Genomic DNA, 17,363 nt, shown 5'->3' with positions numbered 1-17,363 from the left:
AATGCCCGCATGTATTCACCAGAAAGTACAGCAGACCATTCTGAGAACGGAAGCTGAAAGTGGGAGGTATTTTGTCGGAGCCAATAGCCATATATGGGTACTGCGTCCTTGAAAAGTGGCCCATCTGAACTGAAATGTATGTAATTAAGAATGTATGTGAGTAAGAATATTCAGTGTACTTCAAAAACTAAGTGTGAGGAAAAAAGGAGATAAAAGATCTCAATTTTTCTATATTGATGACATGTGGAAATAAAGTATTTTAGAATTACTGGATCAAACAAAATACATTACTAACCTTAATTTCACTTCTTTTTTATTTACCTTTTTAAGATCCGGCTACTAGAAAATTTAAAATCACATTTGTGGCTCATATTAAATTCTTATTAGTCAATGCTTCTCTAGATCACATGATCAAGATACCTGCTGTGCTCTGGTGGCAGTCGACCTCAAATGTGTGTGCAATTCTTTTGAATGGTAAACCACAGAAGACAAAAGCATTCGTCACAGGCTTGTACAGATAGTTTAAGTATTATCTCTGAAATCACATATATTTTACTATTACCCGTCTGCAGAACTCGCCTCTAGGAAAATATTAATTTTTTTGAGGAAAGAAGAGAAGGAATAGGGAGCAGCAGAAAAAGAGGGAAGAAAGGGGAAGGAGGAGGTGGGGTAGGAAGGGGCCAAGGGAGCAAACCCTTAATTTCCCAGTTATCCTTTCCTATGTAGGGGATTTCCTCTTTAACTTAAATATTGGGAGCATATTTAATCAAAATAATTTCTGCAGTTATTTTTACTTAACACCATTACACTTCTCTTTGATATACTTCTCTGTCAATATATATATTTATATTTATGGCCTCCAATGCTTATTTTGGCTAAGTGTATCTGCTTCTCTGGAGTCAAATAATCAGTGATTCGGAGGCCTCTGTTGTCTCATAGCCCCAAAAGTCATGGATCTCTCTGGTAGACACAGCTGTGTATCTCTAACACATGTCTCAAGATGCTGCCTTATATAATCCCAGCAAGTACTTCATTCTGCTCTAGCAGTCTTAGTCACCATGGTAACTGGAACCCTGCAAGCACTTGGGCTTTTGATCATTTTCTGACAGTATTCAAAGATATTTCTAACATTATTCTCACTTCATTACTACTGTAACTACATGCAAGAGCTACTAAAAGAAAAACACCATTCATTTCATCCATTTCTCACTGTCTTGGGCTATGTTTTCTGACACAGTGAGTGGAAAGAACTTATTTATTATGCACATAATATAAGGAGATATTTTCAGTCAAGAAAAACACTTCATTAAGATATTCACATCTAGGAGAATCAAAAGGCTCTGACAAGTTAGATGAAAGACTTAATATAAGGTGGGAAGACACATCTTCAAGAGTAAAAAGGGAATTTATTATACCCAAGGAAGATACTACATAAAAACTCTGAAGCCTTTCACGCACTGAAATGCACTTTTTTGCTCTGCTCATAAGGAGTTTAAGTCCAAGTGAGGGGGACACAAGGGGACTGCTGTGGTGCTATGTGTTCTCTTTCTTCATCCAAGTCAAACCACACAGATGTGCTCTGTTGGTAAAAAATACATTATACACACGAAAATATGTGTACTTGTCTGAAAGTATATGACACTGCACTGTAAGTTTAATAACACTTCGTGAACTCAAGAAAAAAGTTGGGGCACCAGGGTCACTCAGTTGGTTAAGTGTCTGACTCTTGATTTCAGCTCAGGTCATGATCTCAGGGTCCTGGGATCAAGTCCCAAGCTGGGCTCTGTGCTGCAAGTGAGGCCTGCTTGGGATTCTCTCACTCCCTCTAACCTTCCTCCTCCCCCTCCACAACAGCCCCCCAAAGAAAAAGTAAGTGAAAACACAAAGGCAAGCTAGCCAGAAGATAAGCACTAATAGTGAAAGGAAGGTCGGGAATGAAGGGCACCATGTTAAAGGCCACGCTAGTCCAGCTGAGTCCCCACTGTCCCCAAATCCCAAAGCTGGTCCAGACCCCAATATATTTTTTATTCTCTATAAACATTATGATCCTGTTTTCTATTCAGACCAACACAACTAGAAGAGGGGAAAACCAAAAAAACCTTTCTTTTCATTTTTACCAAGGAAATCTCTATTTTAAAAGAAATGCACAAAAACGATATCAACTCTTGAAAGTAGAGAGGTATTTAATTCATGTAACTCAAAGAACTTCTTTGGAGAGGGAACAGGAGGGTGGTGTGGACAAGAACGCCATACACCCCACAACCCACCACTCTAGGGAACTCTAACATGACCTACAGCACTGATAAACAGAGGGAAGTCTTCAACCAAGATCTAATACTGAATAAAGCACTTTGTTATAGAAACAAGCACAAAAAATACACACCCTACACGTGCCAGACACTTTGAGAAAACCAGCCCCCAAATATATCTGGTCTTTGGTTAGGGACTGAACTGGGCAGTAAGAGCAAACAGTCCCCACTAAGAGTTAGTATGGTAAATGGAACATCAATGAAATATAAAATTTTTGATAAACTGAGATCATGAAGTTTTTACAATTTTCACTTTTTCATTTAACTATATATCATTTAACCATACACCACATACCTCTCATTTACGTATCCACCAAAATATTTTTAATAGACCTATATTATTCCATGTTTGGGTATGTATGTAAAATAGATTTTCTTAAAAAATGAAAATGGAAGACAGTCTGAGTACTAATCTCTCAGTGAACTATAGACCTGGGCCATCACTGGCCACATCCCTCTCAAACAGCAACCCAAAAGCATTCCGATAACACATATTCTTTACTCACCATTTTTATCATAGAAATAATTAAGGCTGTTTAAAATAAAAAGAGCCCTTTATATCAAACACTGAAAATAAATCCCTGATGAATTTGCTTACCCATTCCTCTTGGCCAAAATTTAGCATTATTAGTTTTGTTTTGTTTTTTTAGTTTTTTAATTTTAAAAGATTTTATTTATTTATTCAACAGAGAGAGAGAGAGAGACAGTGAGAGCAAGAACACAAGCAGGGGGAGCGGGAGAGGGAAAAGCAGGCTTCCACTGAGCAGGGAGCCTGTTGTGGCACTCGACACTAGGACCCTAAGATCATGTCCTGAGTCAAAGGCAGACACTTAACAACTGAGCCACCCAGGAGTCCTAGCATTATTAGTATTGTCAGATTTTAAAATAGCACTGAAGGAAAGTACTATTCCACATCTGGGAGGCAATCAACATATCAGTTTAGAAAATACTGCTTTCTAGGTAGCGATTTATGATAGCTGCAAGTTACAAATACACACTGACAAAATTACTGACTGAACAAATGAAGAAGGGAGACTTCAAACTGGTGGGACCTGTGTCTTTATGTACTGAATATTTTAGAGAGCAAGAGTCAAAAGGATTAATTCTTGAACCTGAGACAGCTCCAAGTGCTCAAGAACTAAACTGAAATAGGCATCATAGGCATATTATAATAAATTTCCACAACAGTGAATAAACAGTCCTAAAGGTTAGATCTCACACAACTTTCTCCATGTATTAGGGTTTCCTACTGTTCCCACAGATACAATTTTACTCTGCAGTTACTTTAAAACTAAATAAAATTTTAAAAATCAAAATAAAATCAGTATGATCAGGGGTGCCTGCGTAGCTCAGTGGGTTTGTTGGCTCAGGTCATGAACTCAGGGTCCTGGGATTGAGCCCCGCATCAGGCTCTCTGCTCAGCAGGGAGCCTGCTCACCCCTCACCCCCCGCCTGCCTCAATTTTTTGTCAACTAAATACATAAAATCCTAAAAAAAAAAAATCAGTGTGATCATTAAAATGGCACTTAAAAAAAGACCAAAATGAGACCCATTTGAGCTGGTAAAATATATTTGCACAACTGCAACAACATTTCAAAACCAGAGTGAAATAAAACAACTTGATTCTAGTTAGCAGCCTTTTTTTTTTTTTTAAAGATTTATTTATTTGAGAGAGAGCGTGTGCACATGTATATGAGTAGGGGGAGGGGCGGGGGGGCAGAGAGAGAGAAAATCTCAAGCAGACTCCTGTTGAGAGCAAAGCCTGTTGCAGGGCTCAATCTCATGACCCCAGAATCATGACCTGAGCCAAAAGCAAGAGTTGGGATGCTCAACTGAGCCATACAGGCATTCCTAGTTAGCAGGGGTTTTGGATACAATATATGCTGTCCTCATGTGGCCTAAAGATAAAGATGCACTTAAAAGTGACTTACATGGGGCGCCTGGGTGGCCCAGTTGGTTGAGCGACTGCCTTTAGCTCAGGTCATGATCCTGGAGTCCTCGGATCGAGTCCCGCATCGGGCTCCCTGCTCAGCAGGGAGTCTGCTTCTCCCTCTGACCCTCTCCCCTCTCATGCTCTCTCTCTCAAGTAAATAAATAAAATCTTAAAAAAAAAAAAGTGATTTACAAACTGTATGGTACTATGTGGAAATGTATGTGTTACTGTTACTGTTGTAGTAGTTATAGATTGATGCTAACCAGGCAGAGAGTTTCTAGCAGGAGATTACCTGAGCTTTACAATTCATTTATGATTCAGAATCAGATTAGGAAAATAATTCCTTTTTAAGAAGGGAAATGCCATTGCTAAATCCAATATGCTTCTCAGACATACTGAGAGAAAACATACTCATACTCATACTATACTCATTCTTATATTCAAATAAGAATATATAGAGAACTAGTAAACTTTGGGTCAAATATGTAATGCCTAGTTTTTGAAAAGCAGTACAGCAAAAAAGTGCTGATACGAAATTACAAGAAGAAATATGTCTCGTATATAGTAAATGAATAAAAAAAGAAATAAAACATGATATTTAGTGGACAAATTTCAGAGACATTTTCTGAAAGTGATAAAGAAAAGAACAGAGATGAAAATCGAGCAACTAGATTGTTGCAGAGGATTTGGGCTGAATATTCAATGTAAGCATTACAAGAATATAAACAAGGAGGGAGAACAAGGAACAAGAAAGAAAAATATGAAAAAAATGGCAATAATCAAATGAAAAAGATATGTTTTCTGATTTTAAAAAATGTCTAAGACCTCACACCATACGCAAAAATTAACTAAAAATGGTTCACAGATCTAAATATGAGAGCGAGCAGCGTAAAAGAACAAAACAGGAGTAAATCTTGATGACTTCAGGTTGGGTAATGATTTCTTAGACAAAGCACTAAAAGTACAAACAATGAAAGAGACGAATAACAAGTGGGACTTTACTAAAATAAAAGCTTCTCTGCTTCAAATGACACCATCAAGAAAGTGGAGAGACAGCCCTCTGAATGGAAAAATACACATTTGCAAATCATTACAGCTCAGGAAGGACTTGTATCCAGAACAACTATAAAGGATAAATAACCCAATTGGAAGAATGATCAAAGGATTAGAATAGACATTTGGCTGGGTGCCTGGGCGGATCTATCTGTTAAGTATTCGACTCTTGATTTTGGCTCAGGTCATGATCTCAGGGTTGTGAGATCGAGCCCCACATCAGGCTCCAGGCTGGGTGTAGGGGCTGCTTGAGATTCTCTCTATCTCTCCCTCTAGCCCTCCTTCCCCACAAGGTGAGCTTGCTCTATCTCAAAAAAAAAAAAAAAAAAAAAAAAAAAAAAAAAAAAAGACATTTGGTTAATACATGCATGAAAAGATGCCCAACATCATTAGTCACTTGGGAAATACAACAAAATCACAATAAGATACCACCTCACAACCACAAGAATGACTTTCATCCAAAGGACAGACAATAGGAGTGCCTGGCTGGCTCAGGCAGTGGAACATACGACTCTCAGTCTCACGGTTGTAAGTTCAAGCCCTACAATGGGTGTAGAGATCACTTAAAAATAAAATCTTGGGGTGCCTGCGTGGCTCAGTTGGTTAAGCATCCGACTCTTGATCTCAGCTCGTCTTGATCTCAGGGTCATGAGTTCAAGCCCTGCGTTGGGCTCTGTGTCAGGTGTGGAGCCTACTTAAAATAAACAATAAAATAAAATAAAATCTTAAGGGGGCACCTGGCTGGCTCAGTTGGAAGAGCATGTGACTCGATCTTGGGGTCGTGAGTTAGAGCCCCACAGTGGGTGTTGAGATTACTTAACTTAAAAAAAAAAAAATGAAATCTTAGAAAAGTAGACAATAACAAGTGTCGGTGACATGTAGAGACACTGGAAGCACTACACACTGCTGGTGGTGCAGCCTCTTTGAAAAAGTCTGGAAGTTCCTCAAAAGGATAATCACAGAGTACCATGTGACCCAGTAATTTCACTCCACAGTATGTACTCAAAGGAACGAAAAAACATAGGTAAACACAAAACCTTGACCAAAAATGCTCATACCAGTATTATTTGTAGCAGCCAAAAAGTGCAAAATAACTCAAATGCCTATCAACTGTTGATTAGATAGACAAGGTGTGGTTTATCTGTATGACAGAATATTAATCTGTAATAAAAGGAATGAAGTACTAATACATGTTACTACATAGATGAACCTCAAAAACACGTTAAAGGAAAGAAGCCAGTCCAAAAGACCACACATTGTATGATTCTATTTATACGAAGTATCCTGAATAGGGAAATCCATAGAGACAAAACATAGATTAATGGTCGCGTCCCAAGGGCTGAGGACTGGGGAAGCGGGGAGTCACAGCTAAGGGGTAAGGGCTTTCTCCTGGGGATGATTAAATGTTCTAAAATTAGATAATGCTGATATTACACAACTCTGTAAAGGTTATTAAATCATTTAATTATAAACTCTGGGTTAATTTTTTTTATATGAAAAGCAGCTCTATAAATTAGAAGGGAGAAGAGGTGGGGGGGGGGGGGAGAAAAAGGAGAGAAGAGGGAGGAGGAAGAGGAGGGCTCAGAGTTCCCATAACCTTGTTAATGTTTTAAGAGTCCAAAATAAGAGTTTGGGAGTCACACAGGATTTTCATGCATACTTTTAAATCTACTACCACTTTAACTTTATTTGCCTTAATTTCAACAAGCACACAGAGGTATGTGGGAAATTTGCTTAACAGATAAACTAAATCTGAGGCTACAGATTTGTGTTTTTATAATTTCATCACATATTATTTGATGGCAGGGATTGGGTAGTTTTATGTTTGAATTCCCCGTACCCAACATAGAATGTGGCACATACTAGGGCTCAAGTAAATGCTGAATAAAAAGGTTCACCTGGATAATACTGGAGACCAAAGAGGAAAAAAACCTAAACATGTGAATTTTAAAGATTTATGATATTCCGGGGGTGGGGAATGACTTAAAACCTAGGCTTTAAAGTTCATTTTTTGAATTTTATTAATGAAAATAATTCTTTAAAAAGATGCAATTAGGGTGCCTGGGTGGCTCAGTGGGTTAAATCCTCTGCCTTCAGCAGAGGCCCTGGGATCAAGCCCTGCATTGGGCTCTCTGCTCAGCAGGGAGCCTGCTTCTCTTCCTCTCTCTCCGCCTGCCTCTGCGTAGTTGTGATCTCTGTCTGTCAAATAAGTAAATAAAATCTTAAAAAAAAAAAGATGCAATTAATCTGATTGTTAGCAAAGGCAAAAGCGGATCTCAAAGATTCTTTTATAGCACAAAATAGGAAGCAGCAGAGTGTAGGAGTGAACACTGTCTTGGGAATCCTTCATTAACAAATGTTTGTGAAGCATCTGCTGTGGGCCAGACCCTGGCTTACTTACTAGAGAAATTGTGACAGACAGGATCCTACTCTCAGGAACGTTTAATTTTAGGTAGGAAGACATTATAAAGCAAATTAATAAGACTGCTCAAGATTGTGATGAGTTTTATCTAAAAAAAAAAAAAAAAATAGGGGCGCCTGAGTGACTCATTGGTTAAGCGTCTGCCTTCCACTCCGGTCACTATCCCAGAGTCCTGGGATTGAGCCCCATGTCGGGCTCCCTGCTCAGTGGGAAGTCTGCTTCTCCCTCTCCCTCTATACAGCCCCCCTGGTTGTGCTCTCTCTCTCGTGCTCTCTTTCTCAAAATAAATCTAAAAAAAAATTAAATGAATATAGGGATAAAGTGATTGAAAGTGTAGGGTTTTTTTTAAAGATTTTATTTATTTATTTGATAGACAGAGATCACAAGAAGGCAGAGAGGCAGACAGAGAGAGAGGGGAAGCAGGCTTCCTGCTGAGCAGAGAGCCCGATGCGGGGCTCGATCCCAGAACCCTGAGATCATGACCTGAGCCGAAGGCAGAGGCTTAACCCACTAAGCCACCCAGACACCCCGGAAGTGTAGCTTTAGATAGTGGTCCTGGAGGATTCATTTGGTGATCCTGTAGTTATCTTTATAACTGTAAATGTCTTAAAAGATATATTAACGTCAATACCCCAGTGTGTAAAATGAGATGTACATCAGGTATGATGTGGAACAATGTACATAAAACCATTTAACAAAATAATTATTCTCAACTTGAATAAAACAGTAGAAATTCTCCTTTCTCCTATTGTTTTTTCATCTGAGAATGAAGTGTGTCACAGAAAAAAGTATGATAACCTCTAATACACATATTTATAGAACAGTCTACCCATAACTTTCAGAAACTTACCACATACCAGCCATGGAAAAAGATACAGAACTAGAGAAAAGTTTAAGGCATCAAGAGTCCACTAACCTTAATCCATTGAACAGTTGCTTAGATTTATCCAGAAGGTAACAAAAATCTGTAACTGTTTTCCTCTCTCCCTGTGGGATATCATCTTCAGCACCTCCAGAGGACATGATTTCTTTAAGCGCAAATTCAGTCCTGTAAGAAAACATCCATCCATTTATCCAATAGATGAAAATAAAAAGAGAAACATATCTCAGTTATATTATCTGAGCATTTTTTTCAAGATACATATAAGATTCTTCTGATCACAGTCAAATCATCAAAATAACATAAGTACAAGATGGTGTGGGAAAACAGACAAGCTCATATTGATAGTAGGAATGAAAACTGGTACATCCATATTGGAAAGTAATTTTTGTTAATATTCGTTCAATAAGCATTAATTGGATGCCTATTATGTTCCAAGTCCTTCTCTACATGGTTAAGAAACAAAATGTTGATCCTTCCGATCTATTTATCTTTTGGATCCATTCTGTAAATCCATCCTAGAAAATGATCGATAAATGTAAATCACTTTATCTATATTTATTTTAGTATCATAATATTTAAAAACTGGTAACAACCTAAAAGAACCAAAGAGGGCAATTATCAAGTGTTTCACAGGGCACCTGGGTGGCTCAGTCAGTTAAGTGTCCCAGCTCTTGGTTTCAGCTCAGGTCATGATCTCATGGTCGAGACAGAGCCCCATGTCAGCCTCTGTGCTCTGCATGTAGTCTGCCTGAGGTTCCCTCCCCCTCTCTCTCTGCCTCTCCTCCTGCTTGTGTGCTCTCTCTCTCAAATAAATATTTTTTAAAAAAGTGCTTCACACAATGCTAACAACGGTACTCTACCCTGTCACTAACTTAAAATTATATTTAAGATAAGGTGATAACATGCAGACACCTCAGTGTAAAAAGGGTATAGAAACCATACACATACACACATACATATTAAAGATGCATTTTGTTAAATCCAAACTATCTTCATATGTAATCAATCCTGGTAATCAAGCCATTTGAAAAAACAGCAAGTTGCTGGACAGTACGTGTAGTATGAATCTATACTAAATAAAAATATTCATTTGTGTTTACATATGGACAGAAACACCCAGAACAACATACAGAAATCTGGTCCTAATGCAGGGTGAAAATACAGGCAGAACAGACAAGAGCCAGACACTAGAGATGAGAGTCAGGGTGTGGTGCAGTTATTTTGGTAAATATTTTCCTCTCCAGCATTTTCTTGAACAGGCAATTGTGGCTACAGGGCAGGAAGATTGTCAGGAAGCCTAAAAATGTCCAGGGGCTGCAGAGAACAAGTGGGCGCCGTGGAGCCAGCGGGTGGGGACTTGCATGCATGGTACTGGGTGGACTCTGCAAGTCCGCATGCTCCCTCGTCTCACCAGTGCTTTCTGCGCTCGGTGGGGTAGGAGGTTTTAACAGAGGGAAACAGACCTGAAAAGGGCTAGGCCTTGGAAGGGGTTTCACAGTGTAATGACCCTGGGTAAGTCTTCCCTCCTAACCCAGTGCCCACCTTCATTCTCTAAATCAAGCAGGAGAGGCACAAACTAGGCCCAAAGCTGCCTGTAGCTTTCTTCACCTCACCTCAAATACCTTGGGAGCCAGACTGACTCATATTCCCAGGACACGGGAGAAAAACAGAAAATAAAAGCTTTAAAAATAAGTAAATTTGGGCGCCTGGCTGGCTCAGTTGGTAGAGCATGAGACTCTTGATCTCAGGATTGTAAGTTCAAGAGAGTTCGCCTGCTCTGGTGCAGGAGCAGGGGGGCAGGAAGAGAGGAGAAAGGGCAGGGGAAGAGGGAGAAGATGACTCCCCCCAGGAGCCCCCATCAGGAAGCACGATGCGGGGCTCAATCCAGGACCGTGAGATAATGACTTGTGCTGAAATCCAGAGTTAGCCACCCAACTGACTGGGCCAACCAGGGGCCTCTGAACAAATTCTACTTTTATATAACATCACAATTTTACATGTTATTGCTTTTGCCTATTTTGTTCACCTGGTAAATTTTTTTTTCACCTGGTAAATTTATATTCATAGTTCAAGACATGCAAATGACACCTTTTCAGTAAAACCTTTCTTGAAAATCTAATCATGACAGTAGAGGCTTCTTCAGTGACTCCATTAGAAGTCATATATAGAGAGACACCTGGGTGGCTCAGTGAGTTGGGCGTCTGTCTTCAGCTCACATCATGATTCTGGAGCCCCAGGATCAAGCACCGCATTGTGTTCCCTGCTCAGCAGGGAGCCTGCTTCTCCCACTGCCCCTCGCCCACTCATTCTCTCTCTCACTCTCTCTCTCCCAAATAATAAAATCTTAAAGAAATCATACATATAATTACACACATTATACACATTATATGTATAATATACATTTGATGTATATTGTACAGTATACATATACAATTATACATATTATATGTGTAATTGGTTGATAATACATATGTATAATCAAACTGTTATACATACAATCAAACAATTATTTGTTTAAAAAAGTATGACTCATCCTCTAGATCTACACTGTCCAAAACTAGTGATTAGCCACATGTGGTTACTTAGCATTTGAAACACTGGCACTCTAAATTGAGATGTGTTGGGTGCCTAGGTGGCTCAAGTCATGACCCCAGTGTCCCGGGATCAAGCCCCGCATCAGGTTCCCTGCTCAGTGGGAAGCCTGTTTCTCCCTCTCCCACTTCCCCTCCTTGTGTTCCCTCTCTCACTGTGTCTGTCTCTGTCAAATAAATAAATAAAATCTTTAAAAATAAATAAATAAATTGAGATATGTTGTAAATGTAAAATAACAACAAATTTAGCAGACTTAGCATGAAAAAAGGATGTAAAAATCTCATTAATAATTTTTATTGCTACATGTTGAAATAATATTTTGTTATTTTAGTTAAATAAAATATATTATTAAAATTAATTTCATCTGTTTCTTTTTACATCTTAATGTGTCTATGAGAAAACTTAAAATCATACATGACTCAATTATATTTCTTTTTCTTTTAAGATTTTATTTATTTGACAGAGAGAGAGACAGCAAGAGAGGGAACACAAGCAGGGGGAGTCGGAGAATGAGGCTTGCTGCCAGGCAGCAAGCCCTGATGGGGGCTCAATCCCAGGACCCTGGGATCATGACCAGAGCTGAAGGCAGCCACTTAACTGACTGAGCCACCCAGGTGCCCCAGAACAAATAATTATTAAGTAAAACTTTAAAAAAGTATGTATCTTTAACAACTGTACCAAGTAATATTTTTAAAAAACTAAGAATAAATGTAATGCAGATATACAAGATGAATCACAGAAAGCTATAAAACCTGCAGAGCTTGAAAGATAAAGACTTACAGAAAATTAAGAATATGCTGTATTTTATACTAGAAGCCTCAAAATTGTAAAGACATTAAGATTCCCTAAATTAGTCTATAGATCAGTGCAATACAAATCAAAATATCGATAGATTTGTTTGTGGAAATGGACATAATGATTCTACCACCTACACGGAAATGTCAAGAGCCAACAGCAGGTAAAATAATCCTGAAGAAGAAGAAAATGGAAGAACTGATGCCACTGGATGTCAAGACTTTTGAAAAGCTCCAGGACTGAAGACTGTGGTATGGGCACAAGGAGAGGAAAACAGAACAATACAACAGAATAGAGTTGAAAGACAACCCAAATGTCAATGCTCACTTGATTTATGACACACAACACAAAACAGTGGCACTCTGTAAAGCAATGAGAAAAAATCATTTTATAAAAAAAAAAAAAAAAAAGAAAAGAAAGAGAGAGAGAAAGGGCGCCTGGGTGGCTCAGTGGTTTAAGCCGCTGCCTTCGGCTCAGGTCATGATCTCAGGGTCCTGGGATCGAGTCCCGCATCAGGCTCTCTGCTCGGCAGGGAGCCTGCTTCCCTCTCACTCTCTCTGCCTGCCTCTCTGCCTACTTGTGATCTCTCTGTCCAATAAATAAAAATCTTTTAAAAAAATGAAAAAAAAAAAAGAAAGAGAGAGAGAGAAAGAACCAGTACTGGGTCAACTAGATATCTAAGTTAAAAGAAAAAGTGTGAATCTTGATTCCTATCTACATTACACAAAAATCAATTCTAGGTAGCTGGATGTAAATATAAAAGGTAAAATCAAACAGTTATTTTTTTTTTAAGATTTTATTTATTTATTTGACAGAGAGAGATTACAAGTAGGCAGAGAGACAGTGTGGGAGGGGGAAGCAGGCCCCCTGCTGAGCAGAGTCTGATGCGAGGCTCCATCCCAGGACCCTGGGATCATGACCTGAGCCTAAGGCAGAGGCTTAACCCATTGAGCCACCCAGGCACCCCAAATCAAACAGTTCTTAAATAAGAATATGGGAGGCAATCTTCATGACCCTGGGATTAATTAAAAAAAAAAAAGTTTATTTAAACAGTTCACTGAAAGGATTCTTCACTACGGAAAAATTAGATCATTCTGAAAACCAAGAACTGTATTCATTAAAAGACACTACCAGAAAAGTGAAAGACAAGTTGACTCCCTGTGCAGCTGAAAATTCATGTATAATTTTTGACACCCCGTCCCCTGCAAACTTAACTATAATAGCCTACTGTTGACCAGAAACCTTACCAATACCATCAACTGTAAGTAACACATATTTGGTACATTGTGCCTATGATATACTGTATTCTTATAAATAAAGTAAGCTGGAGAAAAGAAAATGTTATTAAGAAAATCATAAGGAATAGAAAACAAGTCTCACCGATACTGTCAGTTTATAGATTTCCTGAAAAAAAATCCACCTATAAGTGGACCAGCACAGTTCAAGAACCCGTGTTGTGCAAGGGTTAGCTGTAGTGTGTTTGCAGATGTAATTAAGATGTAAATTAACATGCAGTCATACTGCAATAGAGTATTAATCCAATTTGACTGGTGTCCTTAGAAGCTGAGGAGAGACAGACACCCAGAGTGAGGAGAATGCCATGTGCAGACACAGACAGAGGGAAGACAGCCATATGAAGAAGCAGACAGACTGGAATTATGCAGCTGTATGCCAAGGAACACCAAGGATTGCTGGCGACCACCAGAAGCTAGGGGGAGGGAAATGGAACAGATTCTCCCTCTGAGCTTCTTCTAAAAAGAACCAATCCTGCCAACACCTTGATTTTGGACTTCTGCCCTCCTGAAGTGCGAGAGCACAAATTTCTGTTGTTTCAAGCCACCCACTTAGTGGTAATATGTTATGGCAGCCCTAGGAAACCAATCCATATATGACAGAATCCTGATACGGATTACAAAATAGACACATAGCAAAAGAGCAACGAGTAGGGACAACTGTTCAAAGAGTCGGTCTGCAAAAAACAGAGCATCTGGCAAATTATTGACCTGCCTTGTTGAGAATTTCTTTTTATAGGAACTCTTTCAACAAAGCAACAAGAGAAACTGGCTACTCTGGATTGAATTCTGAGTAATTCTGGCAACACGAAAGTATGAAAGAAACCTGGTTAAGCGTGTATTACACGACACAGGGGGAACAATGCCGGGTCCTAACAGCAGTGGAAAGAGCCCTCGCCTAGCCCAGAAGCCCGAGTATTCCTGTTCCTAACACTTCTTAGTTATGTGATTATGAACAAACAAACCAAAATTTTAGGTAACACTCTGAGCTGCAAGTTTTTAATTCACAAAAACAAGCAATTTGCACTTGTTCTGTAGATCTCCAATAACTGTTGTGAAGATAGAGCAAGGTTTTTTAGGTGTGAAAGAAGTCTGAGAACACTGTATCATGTATAATATCACCAGGGTTATTACTCTGCAGTTTAGTGATGCTTCAAGAGAAAAAAAAAAAAACAGAGAATCATCCTGTAATAAGAGCTAAGGGGGGAGGGCACATGGGTGGCTCAGTCAGCTAAGCATTTGCCTTCAGCTCAGGTCATGATCTCAGGGTCCTGGGATGGGGCTCCCTGCTCAGAGGGGAGTCAGCTTCTGCCCCTTCCCCCACCTCCCATCCAGCTCCTGCTCTCACACTCTCTCTCCCAGGAAGGAAGGAAGGAAGGAAGAAGGGTAAGAGAGAAAGAATGAAAGACCTAAAAGAGAACCATCGAGAAAACAATGGAAATACGTTGGAAGTGAAACCAAAATATGGTAAGAAATTTATTGACAGAACAGAGAATATATTTATAGAACTCACATGGTAGGAAAGAGATCATTTTCTTATGTACTCAGATTTTTAAAAAGACGTATAGAGATGGAATGGCTGTCTAATTAAGCATCAGCATAAGAGTCTATCACACAGGGGTTCCTCAGTGACTCAGTCAGTTGAGTCTGGCTCTTGATTTCAGCTAAGGTCATGATCTCAGAGTTCTGAGATCAAGCCCCCCTGTTGGGCTCTGAACTCAGCATGGAGTCTGCCTGTCCTTCTCCTTCTGCTTTTCTGCCTCAACCCCTGCCCTTTCTTGCAAATAAATAAAGAATATTTTTAAAAAAGAAGAAAAAGAAGAAGTGGGCATGCCTGGGTAGCTCAGTAGGCTGGACGCCTGCCTTTGGCTCAGGTCACGATCCTGGGGTCCTGAGATCGAGTCCCGCATCAGGCTCCTTGCTCAGCACAGAGCTGGCTCTTCCCTTTGCCTCCTACTCCCCCCAGTTGTGCTTTCTCTCTTTTTTTTTTTCTTTTTTTTTTGCTTTCTCTCTTTCTCTCTCTCTCGCTGACAAATAAATAAATGAAAAAAAAATAGTGTATCACACATGTTTTCTCAGCTATAAAAATGGGATATTAATAATAAAGACCCCGTAAGGCTGTTGGACAATAAAATGAACTAATGGATATAAAATTGCCCTGTAAATTATGATGTACTCTAAAATTATTAGCTGTAAAACTGTCATAAATGTGCTCAAAACAGAGCACAAATTGAAAAATACTAAGAACAAAAAATTTTTGAATGTGTGTGTGTGTAGGGGGGTGATGATGATGGTTTTCACACATTCACTGTAAAAGTACTTTCTGGTACTTCTGGTACTGGTACCAGTACTTTCTGGTAGGCTGTGCTAGGCCTCCGTTCAGTAAGCACTGCTTGCTCCAGATGGTATTCCTATAACACGAACAAATGGCAGTGCTCAGAAGCTGGTCCTTACCAGCATGGAAAGCATGTTCACGTATCAAAGACAGCACAAAACCATCCTGAATTACATGCAAATTATTTTCTGAAAACAATTTTTTGGACTTAATGCAACATGTGACTGAACTTAAGCTACATGCTGTAAGAACAACATCGGGAGGAATGCGTAGGTACCACCCTCCTCCTGTTCTGTGTCAAGAGCAACTGAATGGACTGAAGGCAAAGAGTGTTTAAGAAAAGAAAGCCAAAGGAGCTAGGGCTTGGAGCCTCAGTCCTGTACACAGAGCCAGAAGGCCATTTGTGAGATACTGTGCACAAGTCTAGGAAGATATTTTGCCTACCGAATGTGGAAGAAGAGAGGTGTTTAACACACACAAATACGCAGATCCAGTGCTTACTGAACGGAGGCCTAGCACAGCCTACCAGAAAGTACTGTAGTGAAAGAAAAGGAAGGTAGGCAGTTATTAGTCAGTCAGTCATCTCAAAACAATGACTATCAACAAGACACATGCAAGGACTATTTATGAGGCTAATGGGGCAGGAGACACAAAAATAAACAGATTGAAAGCATCAAAAATATGTACCCTTGAGAATAATGTGAGAAAACATCATCTGAAGCAGCCTAAGGCTAATGATTCATAAAAACTGTCTCCAGTGGGGGAACCCACAGAGGCAGCAGTCAAATATAATCTGGTTCAATGGAAATAGTTCCATTTATTCATCACATAAAAACTCACGGGGCAACAAGAAGTTCGGGCAAGAGTCTCAGTCACCAACCAACAAGACATTACTCTTATTCGGTATATGAAGAAGTACAGACCACACAGACTTTTTCTTCTTGATCACAAACAAAGGTGACAGTGGCAACAGCCAGAAGTCTGTGTCTATAGGACACTAAAAACAGACAACATGAAAAGCATCTGGGGCCACCCAAAACCACCATCTCAGCATACTCTGAAAGAAAGCTGTTAGTCATGCAAATGTTAGGTCACACCTGATTTGTGTTAAGCAGAATGAAAAACAAAAACAAAAACAAAAACAGCCAATAATCCATTAAAACATACTTATGATCTATACCATGACAATTTTGGTTTCCTAAATTACAGGTTTTAGCTGTAATAAATTGAAAGCCAAGGAAAGAAAATAATAAATTTTTCACTAAAAGAAAAATAAAAGTTACTCTTTCTTTTAGCAGTAACTGGTTGATGATATGTCCATATATTTGTATTTATATGTATACTAATATAACAGCTTTATTGAAATATGATCCACATACCATACAATTCACTTACTTAAGTATATAAGTCAGTGGTTTTCAGTATATTCACAGATATACAAGCATCACCACATTCGACTTCAGAACATTTTTTAAAAAGATTTTATTTATTTATTTGACAGACAGAGATCACAAGTAGGCAGAGAGGAAGGCAGAGAGAGAGGGGGAAGCAGCCTCCCTGCTGAGCAGAGAGCCCGATGCGGGGCTCGATCCCAGGACCCTGGGATCATGACCTGAGCCGAAGGCAGAGGCTTTAACCCACTGAGCCCACCCAGGCGCCCCTCCTTATGCTTTTCTTAATAACATTTTCTTTTCTCTAGCTTCCTTTATTGTAAATAATATTGCATATAATACATATAACATATGACAT

General features: G+C 39.3%; 1 protein-coding gene across 4 annotated transcripts in view; it reads right to left on the bottom strand.

The window, feature by feature from the left end:
* Positions 1 to 17,363, bottom strand: part of SCAI (suppressor of cancer cell invasion) — a 136,034-nt gene that overhangs the window by 64,769 nt on the left and 53,902 nt on the right. For all 4 annotated transcript variants that reach the window (XM_046023536.1, XM_046023537.1, XM_046023539.1 and 1 more), the window contains one exon: positions 8,634 to 8,765. In XM_046023536.1, the coding sequence (XP_045879492.1) occupies positions 8,634 to 8,765 (132 nt within the window). The remainder of the gene's footprint in view (positions 1 to 8,633; positions 8,766 to 17,363) is intronic.

The sequence above is a fragment of the Meles meles genome, chromosome 11 (assembly GCF_922984935.1).
Source record: "Meles meles chromosome 11, mMelMel3.1 paternal haplotype, whole genome shotgun sequence".
NCBI classification, from domain to species: Eukaryota; Metazoa; Chordata; class Mammalia; order Carnivora; family Mustelidae; genus Meles; species Meles meles.
The sequence above is the reverse complement of the archived record's forward strand: the minus strand, read 5'-3'. Positions and strand labels throughout refer to the sequence as shown.